The 18,814-nt window shown below is 49.6% G+C and overlaps 2 protein-coding genes across 5 annotated transcripts; one reads left to right on the top strand and one right to left on the bottom strand.

The window, feature by feature from the left end:
- Positions 1 to 6,908: 6,908 nt before the first annotated feature.
- Positions 6,909 to 17,204, bottom strand: BLCAP (BLCAP apoptosis inducing factor). Its single transcript, XM_054573777.1, has 2 exons — positions 17,090 to 17,204; positions 6,909 to 8,834 (listed from the first exon to the last, which is right to left on the bottom strand). Exon 2 carries the CDS (start codon positions 8,656 to 8,658, stop codon positions 8,395 to 8,397), a length of 264 nt encoding a protein of 87 aa, XP_054429752.1. The 5' UTR covers positions 8,659 to 8,834; positions 17,090 to 17,204; the 3' UTR covers positions 6,909 to 8,394.
- NNAT (neuronatin) lies at positions 10,664 to 13,078 on the top strand. 4 transcript variants are annotated; one of them, XM_054573776.1, is made up of 3 exons: positions 10,664 to 10,825; positions 11,758 to 11,833; positions 12,062 to 13,078. In XM_054573776.1, the coding sequence occupies exons 1-3, from the start codon at positions 10,754 to 10,756 to the stop codon at positions 12,286 to 12,288; spliced, it is 375 nt and encodes a 124-aa protein (XP_054429751.1). In that variant the 5' UTR covers positions 10,664 to 10,753; the 3' UTR covers positions 12,289 to 13,078. The 4 variants fall into 4 exon arrangements, with proteins under 4 accessions (XP_054429751.1, XP_054429749.1, XP_054429747.1 ...); XM_054573774.1 differs by having other exon boundaries at positions 11,758 to 11,838; XM_054573772.1 differs by lacking the exon at positions 11,758 to 11,833 and adding an exon at positions 11,006 to 11,108.
- Positions 17,205 to 18,814: the final 1,610 nt, after the last annotated feature.

Genomic DNA, 18,814 nt, shown 5'->3' with positions numbered 1-18,814 from the left:
ACCCAGAATAATCAGGCTAAAACAGAAATCTTATCACAGCACCTGCCTGCTCAAAATGCTTCCATAGTTCCTTGTTGTCAAAAGAAAAAAGACCAAACTCTTCATTCAGTTAGACAGACTTGGCACCGCGTGATCTGGTCCTGCCTTCTCTACCCCTGCCTCTTATTTCATGCTTTGGCAAGCCTGAACTGTTTACAAGCTCATCCATGATGCTTGCTTTTGTCTCTTCTCTATACCTGAAAGCTACTCATCCAGGCACCTCATCCAGGAACACCACTGGATGCTCCCATAAAGCTCCACACTTGCATCACCCACCCCAGTGGCTCCATGTCTCAAGGATGCCTCTGGCCATCTTCTTACTACACACCAGTTTAGTATCTGTGTCTTTCTTAGCTCTTTGAGCAGGCGCCACAACTTATCTTCCAATTTTAATACCTAGTACCATGCCTGATACAAAGTAGACATTCAATAAATTTTGTATAAATATATAGACCATTTACACTTTCTTGAAACTTTCATCTCTCCTTCTCTTTGACCATTACATTACTTTCCATAAAGTTTACATCCATTCACATTTGCCTTAGCACTGAATAACAGTACCCATTCCACCGTATCATCATCAGCATTGGGTATTCTTAAACTTTCCCCCCTAATTTGTTGGTAAAAACTTTTATTTATTGTTTTTCATTGTTGATCTTTAGTTATTAATTAAATGTTTTTGCAAAAAAAAATTTTTGGTCAATTCTGTTTCCTCTTCTGTGGACTCTATTTAGGTAAATTACATACTTATCTGTTGCATTTTTACTGTTAATGTTTTTACGTGTGTCTACCATACATTATGGATCTGTAAATAGTTTACCCACTCTACTTTTTGTTTCTGCTGGTGATAGTTTGATTTTGTAAATATTTAGAGTTTTGATGTAGTCAGATTAGTTGGTCTTTACTTTCTTGATGTTATTTAGTTATTTTTTCAGCTTAGAGGGTACCTCCTATTCAGGCACTTGTTAAATATCCAATTCCTTGCCTCTTCGGTTTTTAATGGATGCATAATTCCTTATTGACCTTTTAAAATAGTTTTTGAATTTGGGTGTGTGTTCTGAGGTGAGGTTAGAAATACATTATCATTTTTCTTTCAACAGTCAGAGCCCCAGTTTTAGACAAACCTTCCCCCTGAGCTCTGACTCTGAGCTAGGCTATTTCTTGCTAATTATGGCATCAGGGCCACAGTCTTCTCAGAGAACACACCACCTGGACAGGGTACTGGAAGGAGTTGGGAAAGTTTGCTTTCAGGGAGTGACAATGAAACACAGGGAGGCGTTTAAGAGGCGAGAGAAAAAAGCTTTTCTGGAGCCCTGTCAGGACACTGTATGAAAGAGATGGTTTACCTACTTTGCCAGTATTAATGGCTCAATCCAGTTGGTACCGACCAGTCTTGGAGGCTTTGGATTTTGCAAGGAAGTATTACTTAGGGATCATAAGAGAAGGAGAACCCATCCCCACTCCTCACCTGCATCAACCTACCTGTACAGACTCTGCCAGGACATTTCACCATCAGCAGAAAAACCTCTCAGCCAGTTCCTGCCAAGTTCATCTTCGAGGGTGCTGCACCCATCATCAGGATTCCTCCATGCGCCAAGGTGTGGGTGTGACCCAGGTCCTGGGGTCATCATGCCCCGTGTCCATTTACCGTCCTCGGTACCAAGGCATCTGAGGGCGATGCTACAGCTAGAAAGGAACTCAAGGATTGTCTAGTCCAACTGCCTCATTTTATAAATGGGGAAACTGAGATCCAGTGAGGGGAGGTGACTCACAACCCCCTGTTGCTACAGGGAGGACACTAGGCTGTGGAGCCCTTTACAAGGTTCTTCTCACACACTTTTGTGAGGTAAGGTATTAGTGTCCATGATAGCTGTGTGTGAAATATTAGTCTGGAGGCTGGAAAACACTGTTACTTCAGAGATGTCAAGAGGCAACTTGGAAAACTCAATTCCATTACTTTTAGGAAAGAATGAGGTATCTAATTCCTTAGGGAGTCTAGAGATTGATTGATTGAGCCATCTGTCCATCTACCCCCCTGGCCAGACAACCAATAGGTTCTGTGCCAGGCCTGGCCAAGGGACAAAGACCAAGCCCTGCCCTCATGGGCTGTGAAGGGTTTTGATAGCCAAGCTAAGAAGCTGGGACCACAGGCAACAGGGAACCACTGATCTGTCTTCCTCCCTCAGACATCCTTCCAAGTCCGCCTTGACTCTAAGCTAAGACTCTTGACAGTTTTGCACCCAAAAGATTTAAAGTTTATTTTCTAACACAAAAAAATCTTTTGATTAAACAGTTGCTTGTTTTAACACTCTTTCCTTCAAGCAGTATCTCTAAGACTGAAGTAACAAGGGTAAAGTTCACTGATGTTTTACAGAAGATGGCTTTCGAAATGTTAAAGACTTCCCAGTCTGGCACCCTCCTTGGGGTATAGACGGGCAAACAGAGACTTGAAGAAGAGTGAGCAGAGCAGAGGAAGTTGCATGGGAAGTGCGTGAGGGTCAGGCCCAGGGCCTCAGCCTCCTGCCTCCCAAACCCCCACCCCCACCCCCACTCCCACCCCCAGGGCTGCCACTGTCAGTGTTGGAGGCAGGAAATTGGCAGAGGGTTTAGGTTTGGATGAAGTGGTGAGCTATACAAGTGCAGACTTTCCACAAACTGCTGAACTGCCTAGGAAAAGAGTTGAGAGGCTAGAACTACTCAAAGGATCAGCCTTTGGAGAAGGGTCATGTGCAACCCCTATCTGAGAGAGCACTCAAACATATTCCTACACTGATTCCTCATGAGGGCATGCTGGACAGGCAGCAATTTCTAAGAAGGCGGGGTGGGGGTACGGGTGTGGAAATCCATGTAAGGTCCTGAGCAAGCTGGTGACCAAGCAGGGATGCAAAGACAGGATACTGGCCTCCCAGGGAAGACCTATGCCTTGATATCCTCTCCCTTTTCGGATATTTTCATTTGGGGCTTGTGGGAAAAAAAAAAAAAGGAAATTCACGCTCAAGGACTAACATATGGTCTCCCAAACGATTTCTCTTGCCTGACTCCACTATAGCCTAAACAACATGGCATTGTAATTATCTGCTTACAGGACTTTCTGCTGCCCTCCCTCCTGCTGAGTTAAGCCCCTCAAGGAGGGGCTGGACTTAGTCTGCATCAGGTTCTTGGAGCTTGGCACAGGGCCTGGCCAATGCTCCTTACGTGAATGAATGAACAGGAAAGCTGATGATCAGATCACATCTGTGTCTGAGCTCGATAATGGTCAGCAGTAGGGGGTCACAGAAGAGAGAAAATGACATCATAAAGACTTCAACTTGAGCCAGGCTAAAGTGGATGTTATGACACCCATGTTACAAGTGTGGAAACTGAGGCTCAGCAGGGCGCAGACATAAAGGCAATGGCATAGGGCCTGGGACTCCCAGGGGCCTCTCCTCTTAAGGTTTATCAGTCCTAAACTGTTCCCAAGTTCACCGTGAACCACTGTTTGGGTCTTGGTAGCCCAAAAAGACCAAGGACCTCTTTCTGAAGCCTGTCTAGCTGCTGCTTAGCCAGCTTCCTCCCTTTACCTTGAGCCCATTCTATAATTAAAGTTTTTCTCGAGTTACGGAATTCTCCCTCAGAAGCCTGGTAGACCAAGCTCTGTCCCTCCTTTGGCCTTCAGGAAGACACTGGGAAGGGATGGTGCTGAGCTCAGATCAGATAAGCCCCTCACAGTCAGGATCAGCTTCCATCACTTGTTGAGGTGAGCACCTCAGTTTTTCCCTTTCCAGAGCAGTGACCTTTTCACCCATTACGGAGGGGGTAAGAGGGGTGAGTTCTGCACTCGATGCCAGGAGACTGGGTTCTGACAACCCTCCTCTGGCCTCCTTTCCTGCAGCTATCCAATGGGAGTCAGCTTTCCTTCTTTCACCTTTCTCTGTCTTCCTCCCTCCCCAGCCTGCCTTCTCCTGCCTTCCCCACTTTACCCACTGTGGCCCCTTAGGGCCACTTCTCACCATTCCCAATGACTTAGAAAGGGCAAGGACCTTTTTGACAGCCCTGCTGCTTTCACTGCTCAAACGCTACCCTGTTCCCTCTACTGGAAAAAACCCCACCTTGAACGCTGCTCTGATTGGGTCACCTCTCATTCCCATCAGATCCTTGTTTGTGATGGTTCCGGTCAGCCGGAAACTGAAGAGTTCTTGGGACTGAGTTTTGGGGTCTGCCACCACCATGTCAGCCTTAGACACCCCTTGTGTCTCCCAACACAGTCCCCTAGCTTTAAAAAGACTGATACCTAAGCCAAAAGGCCTTTTCTGCATTCTGATTGCAGAGTAGCTAAGTACTGCTGGTGGTCCTTCATTTTACTTTCAGCCCAGTCAGACGCTTGATCAAATGGTGGGACTTACCATCTCATTTATTGTTTCACTGTTCAAACGTTTATACTTGTCCTCAGGGGCAGCCTGGACATCAATCCTCCCCAGCCTACATCAGCTCCCTTTTAGCCTCCTCTTATGGCACCTGCCACAATACATATGCATTTTTTATTTATACATACACACATATTCCCCTCCCCAGATGATTCCTTGACAGCAGGGACTGTCCACCTTGTCCACTATGTGGTCCCAAGGCCTGCATACCTGCGTGGAAGTCTCACAAGGACCTACTGATTGAATAACAACTCAGGCCCCTTGGAAGATAAGAGGAGTCCAATCACTATAAAACAAAGTTGCCTAGTCTTGACACCAGCATTAAACAGAAGGCTGAGCAAAGCGATTTAGACAAGTGGATCTCCAGGGAGAGGGATGAAGTCCAGGAAGGCTTCCTGACAGAGGCATAGCAGAGCTCACTGGCTAACGCATAAAGCATATGCAGGCTGCCCTGCAAGGGCACTGCCACCTTCCCAGAGCTTAGTCACCTTCCTCAAATGTATTCAGGAGGATCCTAAGGTCCTAGGACAAAGGCTTCCCTGTATATTAGGACTAGGAAGGTTGTGTTGGCTCCAAAGACTACACTTTACCTATAAGAAAACTAAGGCCCAGAGCAGGACACAGCATAGTTCCTAAAGCATCCCAGACCTAGGTCTCATGGGACCTAGCGGGTACCACGTCACACCAGGAGCCCAGAGACCAACAGAATTGCAGAGCATGCTCCTGCTCTTTTTCAGAAGAGGCATCTACTTTTCATTTTCCTGAAAGGTGTTTCAGGGAGAGGGGGAAGGGTGCTGCTGCTGCTGCCTTGGTAAGGTGGAAAGTACTGTTGGGCAGGCAGAATGCTGATTTGGCAGTCACCTTGGGAGGGGTTGGGCTGCAGGCTCCCTGTTGGAAAGGGTCAGAAATATTTCAGAGGGAGGCCTGTTTGTGACTCTTAAGCAGGCTTGACCTACGACAGAAAGCTGGTTTCTGAGGGAGAGCAAAATAAGCAATAATCTTGGCTTCATTTATCATCCAGGTGCCTCCACAGGAGAGTGGGGCCACAAAAGCCTTTTTTGTTTGTTTGTTTTGTTTTGTTTTTGGAATTTGCAATTGTCTATTTTCTTAGTCTTCCCACTAGGCTAGAATCATGTGGTCTTGTAGAGTCAGGCCTAGGTCTTGCCCCTGAAATCCCCAGCAAGCATAGTACAGGGACTCAATGTTTGCTGAACAAACCATCCTTTCCACATGTGTGACTCCTCAGCTTAAGACTTTGCTGAAACACGAAATATATCCAGAAACCCAGAAGAGAAGAATTCAGAGATAAAAGCACTGGAGAATCAGACAGGAAAAATACTCAGCAGATATAATCAGTAAAAGTTTGATTCTTTGAAAATATCTTTAAGATGGACAAATCTTTGGCAAGCTTTAAAAAAAATTTTTTTTTTACCCTCACCTGAGGACATTTTTTTAAAAATTGCTTTTAGAGAGAGAAGAGTATCAATTGGTGGCCTTCTGTGATCGGACCTGGAATCACATGTGCCTGGACTGGGGATCAAACCCACAACCTAGGTACATGCTTTGACAGGGAATCAAACCCACAGCCTTTTGGTTATGGGACAACACTCCATCCAAATAAGCCATACTGGCCAGAGCTTTGGCAAGTTTTGATCAAGAGAAAGCACTGATAAGCAACACTAGGAATGAAAAAATGAAAACTGACAACAGGGAGATTTAAAAGGACAGGAGAAAACTACATAAAACTACAGCAAGAAATTAAAAATCTAGGTAAAACAGGTAAACTATGAAATTACCAAAGATCTTTCACAACTGTTATCTCAACACACCCTCACAACAGCCCTGTGCCTTTGACAGCTAGCGCTCCTGTTACGTTTTCTGGAAGAGATCGAGAGGTGGACACCCAGCACAGGGCCCTGACAAGCTACCCTGCTTTGTCTCAAAGGTCACAGCCATGGGTGGACATGCACATTGATGACATTGAACTGCATCAGTGTCGCGCTTCTAGCCATTGCCTTAAGCCTAAGCCCCCTGGTTGGATGGCCAGCCTTATTTATTTTTCCACTTCAGATGCCATAAGGGGTTTCACTTTATTTTTACTTCAAAAGCAGCACCATAAAAATCCTTGATGATTAGGGTTCCAGCTGTCTTAAGTTGTTTGTCAAGGGATCAGTTACTCAAATCTCCTATGGAGGGAAACAGTTTCAGGCGAGAAGCCATGGGAGCTGAGAAACGCAAATGTCTCATCTCTGAAAACTTTCAGACTCCCTCCTGTTCACTGCCTGGCCTGCCCCCTGCCCCCCTCCCCCAACCCCACCATCTGCTCTCCAGAGAGCAGATCAAATTTTCGGGCTAAGGTACTCTGGCGCCAAGGATTCAGCCCCTCCATGCTACCCCCTGCCCCCCACCAACTTAGAAATCCAACACCACGACCCAAATGGACTGCAGCCACATAAAACCACAAAGTAAAGTTTATAAAGCTTTATTAAACATTTCAAACAGCTGTGCAACGAACACACCAGAAGTAAAAGCTCCAGAATGCAGTCCAAATGTTCCACAAGTGTGGCCTCGTAGTCCCATTCCCTAGATGGACTGCCTCCAGTTCTGTCCTCTGCCTGGCCCACCTCCCTCCCGGCTCAGGCAAGAGAAAAATGGATGGTTTAGACTGGAGGGACAACCATGCTGATCCCCAGTGGGCAGGGGCCAGGAGAAAGTCTTGCTTGCCAACACTTGTTACAGAAGCGCAGAAACAGAAAAAAGCAAGTGACAGTCACAGAGTCTTCCTGTGTATTCTTCAAAATGTACAGTCTCTATGTGCAGGACTGAAGGAGCTCCAGGCATGAGGACGATGGCCACTGCTCCCCTCTGTCTCGTCTGAACCACCTCGGAGTCCAGTGTGCTGGTCACTCTGCAATACCCATGCTAAATAAAAACTGTAGCGGCACCCACTGTAGCTAGCTATTGCTAAACCTCAAAATCAGAACACGTTCAATAAAGCTTCTTTAAAAGGAATATACACATGTATTTGTACACATACACACACACGTACGGCACACCAAAAATGTCCAAACACCTATCAAGGGGATCATGGCTGTTATGGAACACACAACAACTCTTCCATTCACTCGGCTGGGGACTGCTAGATCTAGATCTACGTGAACACACTACACCTCAATCCTGCAGAGCATGCACAGGAGACACAATGAGGCACCCCCGCCCCCTCCTGGGGACAGCTGAGGAAGGCAGGAGGAAGGGCAAAGGAGTGAGGCTGGGCTGAGCCCAGACACCGAGGTGAAAGAGTAACATGTATTTGTTACTTCTTTCTTAAAAATGAAGTGGAAAAAATACTGGAGATTTTGTGAACAACAAACAGTCAAGACATGTTTCTGTCTAGCCTGCTGACCAGGGAAAGGATGAAAAAGCGAGGCTCTCGGGCGTCAGCAATCTCTTTAAATTCGAGATAAGTGCAAAAATGAGCCCTGTCTTGGACAGATGCTCCCCCAAAAAGGAAAGGGGTAGAAGATAACTAAAGGGAGGGACTGAGGAGTTGGGAACATACTGGGAAAGGAAGAGACCTGACAAGGAGGGGTCACAGAGGTGACAATGAGACTTGGCATTTTATCTGCCCAGGTCATGCTGAGGTGGTTAATCAGGATGGGTGCAGACTCCTCGCAGGAATGAGGCGAGGGGGGTGGCCATCCTGCCAGCTGGGACCAAGGTGGGGACAGAACACACACAACCACAAGACCACCCACGACTATAGGATTCTACAATAAAAGCACCGGTCAGTGCTATTATTCACATTATAAGGATAAAACATCACAGGCCAAAAAGGCGCCGTCAGGAATGTGGCACCCGCAGGCTGCGGGATTTGAAACTCCAATGCTTTATGACCTAGGTCAATGCCTCCCCTCCCGTCTTCTGCTTCCTTGGAAAGCTAATAGGCAGGCTGTTAGGTACCCACAACGCTGGGGTCGTGTGCCGATTCTGGAAGCGGGGAATCAGAGCAGTGGTACAGGAAACAATTTCCCCAGCAGCTATAGCAGATGAGGAACAGGGCTGCCAGGAAAACCAAGGCACAAATTGTGCAAGGCTTCCGCTCCAGGAGGAAGCTGAGCAGGTAGAAGCCCATGAACATGGAGTGGCTGAACCACAGGGCGGGGTTGAGGGGCTTGGGGATGAGGAGGACAGGCAGCAGCCACTGGAGGCAATACATGATCTCTGCCAGGCAGGGCCTTCGCCAAGGCCGCTGGGCACCGCTGCAGGAACCGACCTAATGGGAGCCCGCGGGCGTGGGCGGCTGCCCTCCGCTTTCTTCAACCCTCACTCTCCAGGAGCTGAGCCGCTGTGCTCTCTGGCTGTCAGCCTGGGATCACCAAGGCAGCAGGGATCCTGAAGAGAGAAGTCAACATAACAGACAAACAGACAAAAAACAGACAGACAGACAGACAAAAAAAAAAAAAAAACAGGAACAGAATGTATACTTATTTGGGAAAATGGATCATGGTTAACAACAATAAATGTGAATGCCCTTTCCTCCCTACCCACCCATGGAAATCTATTCATCTCCAAGTCACCATTTCTGGAAGCCTCCTGGGGTTGTCTCCCCTGGGCTTCTTGGGGGCTCTTCCGGCAGGTCCCGAACAGTGGACTGGCTTTGCCTGGGCCCTGCCCAGCAGAGATCATGTATCGCCTCCTGGGGCTGCGGCCCGTCCTCAAGGGGTCCAGACCTCACAATACCGCCCTGTGGTTGCCACCAGAGGCCGTGCCCCACAGGATTAGCGCAGGGTTCTCTCTCACAGCAGGTGCTGAGTAGAGTTAAAGCAGTTAGCGGCGCACGCACTGGCGGCAGTGGAGATCGCAAGCAACGGATCCTCGCAAGCTTCGGGAGGCTGCGGCGGCGGCAGCAGCACCATCAAATATTTTGTTTTAAGATGGCAGCCTGGGAGGAACTTGCCTTTTTCAAACAGCCTGGCATCATTTTGCCGAAAACAGCCAACTTCTTCGAAAGTCAATATAGGAAAAAAAAAATCACCATGCTACTTCATCCAAACTGACCTCGCTTGGATGACTTACACTCTCCATCTGCTGCTGGCACTGGATAGAACCTGACCTCTGTGAGCTTTTAATCAAAATTAATTTTCTGTCCACATAGGGGTAAATGCCAGTTGGCCCCTGTGCCAGGCAGCATGCCGGAGAAAGGTGCTTTCCAGAGGCGGGCCACCGGTGCGCGGTGGCCGTGATCGCAGACCGCGATCGCAGACTGCGTTCAGTAAGGTCTAACTGCTGCGCCTGGAAACAGAGCTGCAGCAGCCACAACCCTCTGGTGGCTGTAGCAAAACCTCGCTCCAGCCGCCCAGCGCAACGGGCACAAAGAACCTTGCTGGTTGAGGAAGACCTACCAGGGTCTTGGGGGCGGAGGGGCGGGGGGGGCGAGGGAGGGCGGAAAGCAGAGGTTGAAATGACCTGTCCAAAAGGAAACCATCCCAGAGCGCATTTTGACCACTTCACAGGAGAGCTCATCCTATCCCTTCCGCGCGTACAAAGGTGCCAATCCCTCCCGTATCCCTCCCACAGGATACAGATACCTGGTAACTACCGCTTTCCCGCTTAGAGTTTAGCGCCCTGGTAGGATTCCTACAATCGCCACCGCCGTAGGTCTAGCAACCGTTAAGAAGCGGGACTCAAGGAATCAGAGAAAGGTTACACGCTCAGAGACTCTTGTGCAACAGGGGACGCTGGCTTACAACACATCAAATATTAGGAAAAGGGTCCTGAACAGGGGCCTGTGAAGCCAAGGCTCCTCCTGGAAGGGACATCCTTTCTACCCTGCCGAATACATGGTTCCTCTTTAAATTAGGTTTCCATCTGTGCCCAAGGTGGGTCCTGGTCGGCACCAGACACTGGGCTCGAAGAGAGGAGGTCCGCACCAAGAGGCACACACCCCCTATCCATGCGCTATGTGCTACTAAGAGTTGTAGTTCCCCTCCATTTTACACTAAAATTCAAAAGCGGGGACGGCGGAATCTTCTGGAAAGAGGCTAAGATGAAACTCAGGAGGCGGGGGTCGGTGTGGAAAGAGCAGATGGATTATTTTTTCCTCTCGTAGCGAATGAGGAGCGCCTCCGGTTTACCCCCCCTTACTAGACTCCCCCCAAATGCGCATGCGCACTTGGGTGGCGGGCGGATACTTAAGGCGCAGCCACCGCGGCTGCGGCAGTGCGCCCAACAGCGGACTCCGAGAGACCAGCGGCCCTCGGCGAACCCGCAGCCTTCGGCACACTCGCTCTCAGCGACCCACTCTCGGAACCATGGCGGCAGTGGCGGTAGCCTCGGCTGAGCTGCTCATCATCGGCTGGTACATTTTTCGTGTGCTGCTGCAGGTAAGTGTGCCCGGGTTCTGGGTGGGAGAGGGGTCCTGATGCGCGCCCCCGAACCGGCAAGCCCACGTTGCAATTGCCGCATCCCCGACCCGTCCTATCCTGATTGCCGCGATCCCTGCCTGCCCGAGTGCCGCGGCCGGCACCACGCGCCCCCACCCGTTCCCTGCGCCCTCCTCCTAGCGCAGACCCTTCTCAGTGCGCCCGCGCCCGGCCGGGAACAAAGAGTTGGGGCGCGGCGGGCGCCAGCCGCCAAGGAACGCCGAGGCTCTTAGCGACCAACGTGGTAAGAAAAACCCGCTATACCCAGACTCGACCCCAGGAGGGAGGCGGGGCCCGTCTGTTTTGTGAAAAGAGACTTTACAACTCGCATAGCAAAAATTTTCCGCCTTAAAGAATTACGCATTGCGGGGAAATTTTATTTAAAAAAAAATAAAACGATTGCGGGGCTGGGACAAAAAATAAGTTAGAAAAAGGCACTTATCAAAAAACAAAGAAATGCAAAGCACTTTACAAAAACCAACCCACAACAAATTAGAAAAAAGTAATTTACGGGAAAAAATAAATTCGAGAAAATGCGCATTGCAGGAAAAATAGGCAAAAACACTTAGAAAAATTACATTAGATAAAAAGCGCATTGCAGAAAAAAATTGGACAAAGAAGCTAACAAGAAAGTGAATCGGATAAAAGCGCTTTGAGGAGAATAGAGGAAAAGGCTCTTCACAGGAAAACGGAAGAGAAAAAAGCGCTTCCTAAAAAACCAAATTCGCTTTATTAAAAAAAAATCAAATTGAGGCAAAGTGCTGTGTAAAAAAGAAAAAAAAATCTGAAGAAAGCACTTTGCCCATAAAATCATTTATTCTAAAAGCACCCTTTGCCATAAGAATTCCCTACTAAGGAATTCTTTGCCAAAGGAATTGCATATTTCCTTTAAGGTGTTCCTGGAATGCGGCATTTACTGGGTAGGATTCCCTTTTCGAAATCATCCAGGGACCCAGCCCATTGCAAGAAGTGAGGTATACATAAGTTGTAGGTCCAATCAGCTAGCCGCCATGCAGCCTTCAGCACAGCTGGAAAAGATCCAGCTGCCCTGACTCGTGGACAGGCTGCGCCCCTGCCCGCCTTTCCCAGCAGGGAAGGCGGGCGGGGCAGGGGGTGGGGCAGGGGCGGGCACAGCAGCGCTGCAGATAGGCTGCGGGTGCCCGCCTCTAAGGGCAGGTCCTGGGTCTCTCACTACAGGTGTTCAGGTACTCCCTGCAGAAGCTGGCGTACACCGTGTCGAGGACCGGGCGGCAGGTGTTGGGAGAGCGCCGGCGGGCCCCCAACTGAGGCCCCAGCCCCCAGCCCTGGGCGGCCGTGTCACCAGGTGCTCCTGTGCATCTCGCCCAGCATGGGAGCCAATGCCGCCCAGGAATGGGGGGTCCCCTGTGCTCTCTCGCCAGAGGAGCACTTGCCAAGGTCAGTGAGGGGCTGGCAGGCCTTCGGAGAAGCAGCACCGCAATGACGACAATACCAGATCCCTTCCCAACACCCTTTGCACTCGTCCCACTGTGGGGCGGGGTAGAGGGAGGAGGGGGGATGGAGGGAGCAGACTTCTGAGATTTGGGCGTAGGCATTCCGATCTGGACCAAGTTGGGACAGCAACATCCCAGCCCCACAGCCACGACCATGCCAGCAGGCCCACCACAGAGATCCAGACAATGACACCAGCCAGCAGAAAGGACATTCCAACATCACCAGCCGAAGCCCTGAATCTCTGAGCAGCAGACAAGGAGCCAACTACATGCCTGTGTGGCGGGACTGGAGGGCATGGGTGAAGGAGGAAGAGCGTTAAGAAACAAAGCGGGGCCCTCTCACTGTCCCTTGCCTACGGCATGTGCATTCCAGCCCTGCTGCCTTTGCTCCCTCAATTCCCCAGCCCCCCTCACTGCCTCCCAAGCCCACCCCACCCCCCAAAAATGTGCCACTCAATTCGGACCTATTCAACCAGTAAAAGAATCCCCACTTTAACTAAAACACCTTCTCCGAGCCCCCAGCCTCTCACTGATCTTTTCCCTGGTCTCACGCAATTGTGGTCAATATTGTGGTAATCGCTAATTGTAATGATTGTGTAAGTGTGCATTAGTTGTGTTTCCCCAGCTAGATTGTAAGCTCCTGGAGGACAGGGACCACCTCTACAAAAAATAAAAAAATAGTACCTCCCCCGTCTCGCACAGTGTCCTAGGACCCTGCGGGGTGGTGGAGGAGCACCAAAAAGTTCTCTCCTGTGATTTCTTTTGCGGCTGCGACACATACTTCTAAGACTGGGCTGATGTGCACATTGTGGAGTGGGCAAGATCCTTGAGAGAGGGAGGGTAGGAGGCAGCAAAACAGGAATAAATTGGGACTGTTACACAGCCAGTTCCATCTCAACACTGTCCTGAGATAAAGGATCATGTTCCCCTCCCCAAAGAGAAAAGTCCTCACTAGTGGTCTCAGAATAAGGGATCACTACCCTCTCCCAGGGGGGTGGGTACCTTCACTTGTCCTGGGATAAGGGGCCTTGGCACTGGAAAAGACGGGAGGCAAATGGTGGGGGCGGCCTCAAATTGGGGTACTAGTGACCAATGGGGGCAGGTGGTCAGGACTTCAGAACACAATGCCCTATCTCCGTCCAGGAGCCCCAAGGAAATGAGAATTGGGCAAGGTGGGCACTGGCTCAGGTGATGAGTACAAGATGAGCAGTATGCTGTGGTGCCGCCTCTACCCAGCTCATCCCTCCAGGCCCTTATAACCTCCACCAGGACCACTATAAGGGCATCCTGCCCGGTCTTGCTACTCTTCAGGGTCTTCCCCTACCCTCTGCAACCTCTCTCCGGGTCACTCTCCCCACTACTGGGTTCTCTGCTTCTGGCATCAGCACCCATATTCTTAGGGTTGCTTATCGGGTCCCTGCTCCTGGGCGCTCCCCTGGCATCAAGTCAGGGTGGGTGGGTGCATTGGCTGCTCAGCTCGACTTCCCTCCCTTCTCCCATTCCTCAGTGAATTAGGACTCCTCCTCCATGGGGTCAGCTGACTGCCTCACCATTTGGCCCGGCTGTCTGTTCAGCTTTGTCTGTGGCTTTACATGTCCCTGTCACCACACACCTGTTCCTGGGTCAACACCAAGCAAGGGAGATGGAGGGCCATAAATCTCTCTTTCTGCCACTTTCTCAAATCCCTTAGTCACAGCTGTCACAAACATTCTGGAACGAAAAGCACTTCGTCCCCTGAGCCTAATGTTTCCCTCCTCTTAGCAAGCACCTTGTATTTCTCAACCCAACTACCAGCACCTCTCACTTCAGTTCGGCATCAGAGAATTATGGGAGTGGAGAATGCATACCTCAGTTCTGATACTGGCTTTGCCACCACTCAGCCCAGGGAACCTGGTCAGGCCATTTTAACCCTCCTCTTTAGCTCCCCTCTGTAAAAGGGCTGCTAAGATCCCAGTGAATCCTAACATACTAGAAACATTCTACTATCAAAATCTCAATCAGGACTCATAAGACTGGAATGGGGATGTGCAATCTAAGACTCCATGTTCCTTAGACTGGGTGGCTCCAGCTTTCACCATAGCCTGAAGGTAAAACAAGTCTCCTCTTGCCTCATCAGCAGGCAATGCCCATATCTCCCTTCTGAAGCCCATCTCTTGGCAAGACTGAAGACTGGAGTTTCTGTGGTTTTCCACATTAAACCCCCAGGACCAGGAACATATTTCAGTGTGTTCTCAATGAATGCTGTGCCTCCCCTCAGAGCCTTTGAGGGGTGTGCCCGCTGTCCCAGATGCTCTAACGTCAACCCAGTTTTAGGGTAGCTGGATTCAGGGAGACAGGCTGCAGGAGCATGGAGGGGTCAGGCTGCTCTGGACACAACAGGCCTCTCTTAAGTCTCCTGTACCATCTTTAAAAGGCAAGAGGCTGCTGATAGCCCCAGGGCTTTCCAGATTGATCTTGGCAAAGCCCATCTGTGGGGCTTCCTCCATCCATACATACATACAGGGCTCAGAGCATGGTGACATGACAGACTTCCAGGCAAGGGCTGCCACAGTGACCTACACCCACTTGGGTGGGTTTGAATGTACAATGTCTACTCCCTCCTTCTGTCTCCCAATCCCAAACCCTCATGCTTTGGCAGCAAACACAATCCAACAGAGAAGACAGAAGGAGTGTGTTCACTTTCTATTCCAGTGCAAGGCCGAGGGGTCTGAGCCAAACATATCTTGTTTATAGTTGTTTTCCCCCAGCAGTGATACCATTAAAACATTGTATTCTGATTGAGAGCAATGGGAGTTGAAAATGACTTGTGTTTTATTGCAAAGCCCTTAGTCCACAAGGCTAAATGTCCACAGGCCTCTCCTTTCCCTAAACTATCTCTATTACGCCCACAAGGCCAAGGGTAGAGGGGACGAGTTGAGAGAGAACTGGGATGGCTGTGTGGAACTGCAGGAACAGGTAAGACTGCCCAAGAAGAATGTTAGTTTCTTAGCTTAAGCAATTTAAGTTAAGCCCCAGGGGAGTTCAGGTACCATGACTCTTAGGGGCATTATGTGATGACAGTTACCTCTACCTGTGGAGTATTTGGATTGTGACTGAAGGAAGGGGCAGGGAGGACAAGTTTCCTGAGCTTCAGCTGTGGAACAGCAACAGTTTATTATAACATGTGGGTTGGATGAAGAAGGTTTGCTGTGAGCCACTTGCTAGACATCTATTTTCAAACTTGTATGTACTCAGGAGCCAGCACCCTAAAGTGAGAGTCTGAATTTGCAGCTGGTTTTACGCCCAGGGACTTTAATGTGCACAAGAGCATGCACGCATACACAGACAGCGTTAATCTAGTAACAGTCTCTTTTTTCCCCCCCGGTCACCTCTCACTTCCTCTATATGCCCCAGAGACACATCACCATCTTCTCTGCGGAAGATCCTGTTCACCCTCCGCTCGTCCCCTTGTCCTTCCCACAGGGCCCGCACCCCAGCAGGGTCCAGAGTCCTGAGCATTCCCAGACAGGAAGGAAGAGAGGCAGGCAACACAGGGTCCTTGGTATATCACACAGTGACAGGTTTAAATGGAATGCATATGTTTCAAATATAAGAGAACAACAACAAATGGCCAAACCCAGACTTCCAGATTCCTCCTTGAAACAACATATTACATAAAAGGTTAAATTGTTTTTGGCAGGAATTCCAACAAGACCAATTTCAGATACAGAATTGATATGGTCACTGGAAATCGACAAGGGCTCTGAATCTTTTAACACATTTGCTTGACATTAATTAGTCTCTTATTTAAAACAAATAAACAAGATCTAACACGGCATTAGCACTTAAGCTGGAACTTTTTTTGGTCCTGGCTTTGGTGTTGCGTCCAGAAGGCTGAGGGGATGGTTGGACCATGTCAGGCAGGGCAAACAGAAGCTGTCCCCAACACACCAGTTCCCTGAAAGGGATAAAACACGATCCAAACCTATAAACAAGAAAGACCATTTCTTTCCTCGGACAGGTCCCAGTCTGTCCCAACATTTAGCATTGAAAAGGGACACGGAGGCCTGGAAGGAAATTAGAGGTTTGGAAAGGGTAAGAAAAAAAGCAACTGACCCCCATCCCCCATTCTTCTTTCCAGTCTATAAGTATGCCAGGCATTCCGTTCCTTCAGCTGCCCTTGAGGGCCACTCCCCATGTATAATGGAGGAAAAGGAACAGACGCCCAGACGAGGTAAAGCTAGAGGGAGTAAGAAGCACCCGAGACTCAAAGTTGAGTGCGAGTCCATCTATCACCTCAGACACTGAAGCAATGGCCCGGACAGGAGACCCTTTCGCCTCTACCCCACGCCCCTTCTGATCTAAAAAATGCAACCGAAGTGGCGGGGACAGAGTGACAGACCTCTCAGAAGTCTGGTCCCCAGCCATAGGCCCCGGGGCTGAAGAGAGGTGGTCGCGCCCCCTAGCCCCGCGCTCCTTCGGCTCTGCCTGCCCCATCCTGGGAGCGGACAGGCAAGCGCTGACCTTGGAGGCCAGATCGAGAACCCAGGATACCCACGATCCGCCCTCGGGCAAGGAAGGGACCCTCAAGGCCCAGGCTAGGGCCAAACAGGGCAATCACGTGACACCGGACATCGGTGGCTGGAGGGTGCGCGGAAAGAAAATCCAAGAGAGGGACAGGGAGACGCCTAAGGTGACCCCAAAGGGGCAACATGGCGGCGCGGATGCATTCAGGGCCTCTCATCCCGTCCCCAGGAGGCCGACACCACAGTACCTGAGAGCCCCGCCATGGCGCCGCTGCCACTGTCGCCTGCGCTGTCGCAGCCTGCCTCCACCTCAGCTCGCCACGGACGCCTCAGGAAGCAGGGGTGACGCCCCCTTCGTCTTCTAGTCCAGCCGGCCGAGGACCCCTTCTGGGGTTGGCTGTCTACAGCATACGCCTGATCATAAGATCAAAATTGCGGTCACCCTTGCCCAGTATACCCAAAATGCCCACCAAAGATGACATTTTGAGGAGTTTCGTCATACGTATTCGGAACTCTGGGGGCTCTAAAGCCTTCAGGTCTGAAGAATTTTTAATCAGGCGCATTCTGGGCAGTCCCAAACCACGGGCCCATGGTCCCCTCATGCATATGCAACAGATTGTGATTTTTACTCGTTGAGAGCTTGGAGGCGTACCTTAGTCTCTGTAGGTGAGCTCCTATTGCCTTTGGTCCACGTGGATGACCAATGACTCAACGCCCGCTCACTTCCTGGCCCTTTCACCAATAGGACACGGCTCCAGAGCGGAACAATCCGGGGTTAAGACTTAGGACCTGACTTGAGGTCAAGACCTGACTCCTCCCCTTGCCCTGTACCTTGGGCAATCCCCTAGCCTACTCAGACTCACAGTTTGTCCCTGTCTGATGAAATACCTGCCTCACAGGATTATTATGGGGGTTGAGTGAGTCAGTGTACTCCATTATTAGCTAATTAAACACATTTCTTGAGCACTTACTATGTGTAAGTGCAGCGCTAAAGGCAAAGAGGCAGTATGAAGGGTTGCATAGTCACTGTTCTAACTTCAGGGCCCTGCCAATCTAGTGAGGAAGCCTTGGGGGAAGGGAGAGGAAGGACAGTCACCAAATACTCACTGTACATTAACAATTTCAATTGAATCAATATATAATAATGTATCATGGGAAGTGCTGTGAGGGAAAGAATAGTTATAAAAAAAATAATGGTGTCCTAATGTGGAGCGTTGGGAAACTGGCATTTAGGCTGAGAGATCAAGGACAATTAGGAGTTGTACAGGGCCAGGTTGAGAGGGGGAATGTTTTAGGCAGAAAGAACCTCTTGTCCTAGGTTTGAACGTGGGAAGAAGCAGGGTGAGAGTTAGAGGTGAGCAAGGAGTAGTACAGGTAGAGCTCCCTAATGAATTTGAATTTTATCTTGGAAGTAATGAGAAGCCATCTCCTTCAGGGGAATAATACCAAATTTGGGTTTCTGAAGGCACCTGAAAGTGGGTGTGTGGAGACCAGTTAGAAGGCTGTTGTGCAGCTACCCAGGTGCAAAGTAATGATGACTCACACAAGGTGGTGGCTTGGGGAGGTAGAGAAGTAAAGAATGCAAGATTGGATGTGCCTGGGTGCTGAGGTATTGGCATTAACTCCTAGGTTTTTGTCTTGAGTATGAAGGAGTGAAGGAGCCCTTGACTAAAGTGGTGAAGCCTGAAGAAAGCTCAGATTGAGGGGGAAGATCAAGGGATTGGCTTTGAGAAGGTAAGTTTGAAATGCCTGGGTGGCATCTAGGGGGAGAGGGTCAATAGGCAGTTTTGTATGAGACTGGAGCTCAGAAGAGAGACCTGGAATACATGTGGACTGGATTTACATATATGGGTAACATCCACTCACAGGTGATATATCATGGTGCTGGATGAGAACCAAACGGAGAGAAGGTAGATCAAATAGTAAGCAGAGGAGGAGGAGTCAAGAAAGGAGGCTGAGAAGCAGTGACCAGT

Source organism: Pteronotus mesoamericanus, unplaced genomic scaffold, assembly GCF_021234165.1.
Source record: "Pteronotus mesoamericanus isolate MK-2021 breed Mesoamerican mustached bat unplaced genomic scaffold, CSHL_Meso_final contig_25, whole genome shotgun sequence".
Taxonomy (NCBI): Eukaryota; Metazoa; Chordata; class Mammalia; order Chiroptera; family Mormoopidae; genus Pteronotus; species Pteronotus mesoamericanus.
The sequence above is the reverse complement of the archived record's forward strand: the minus strand, read 5'-3'. Positions and strand labels throughout refer to the sequence as shown.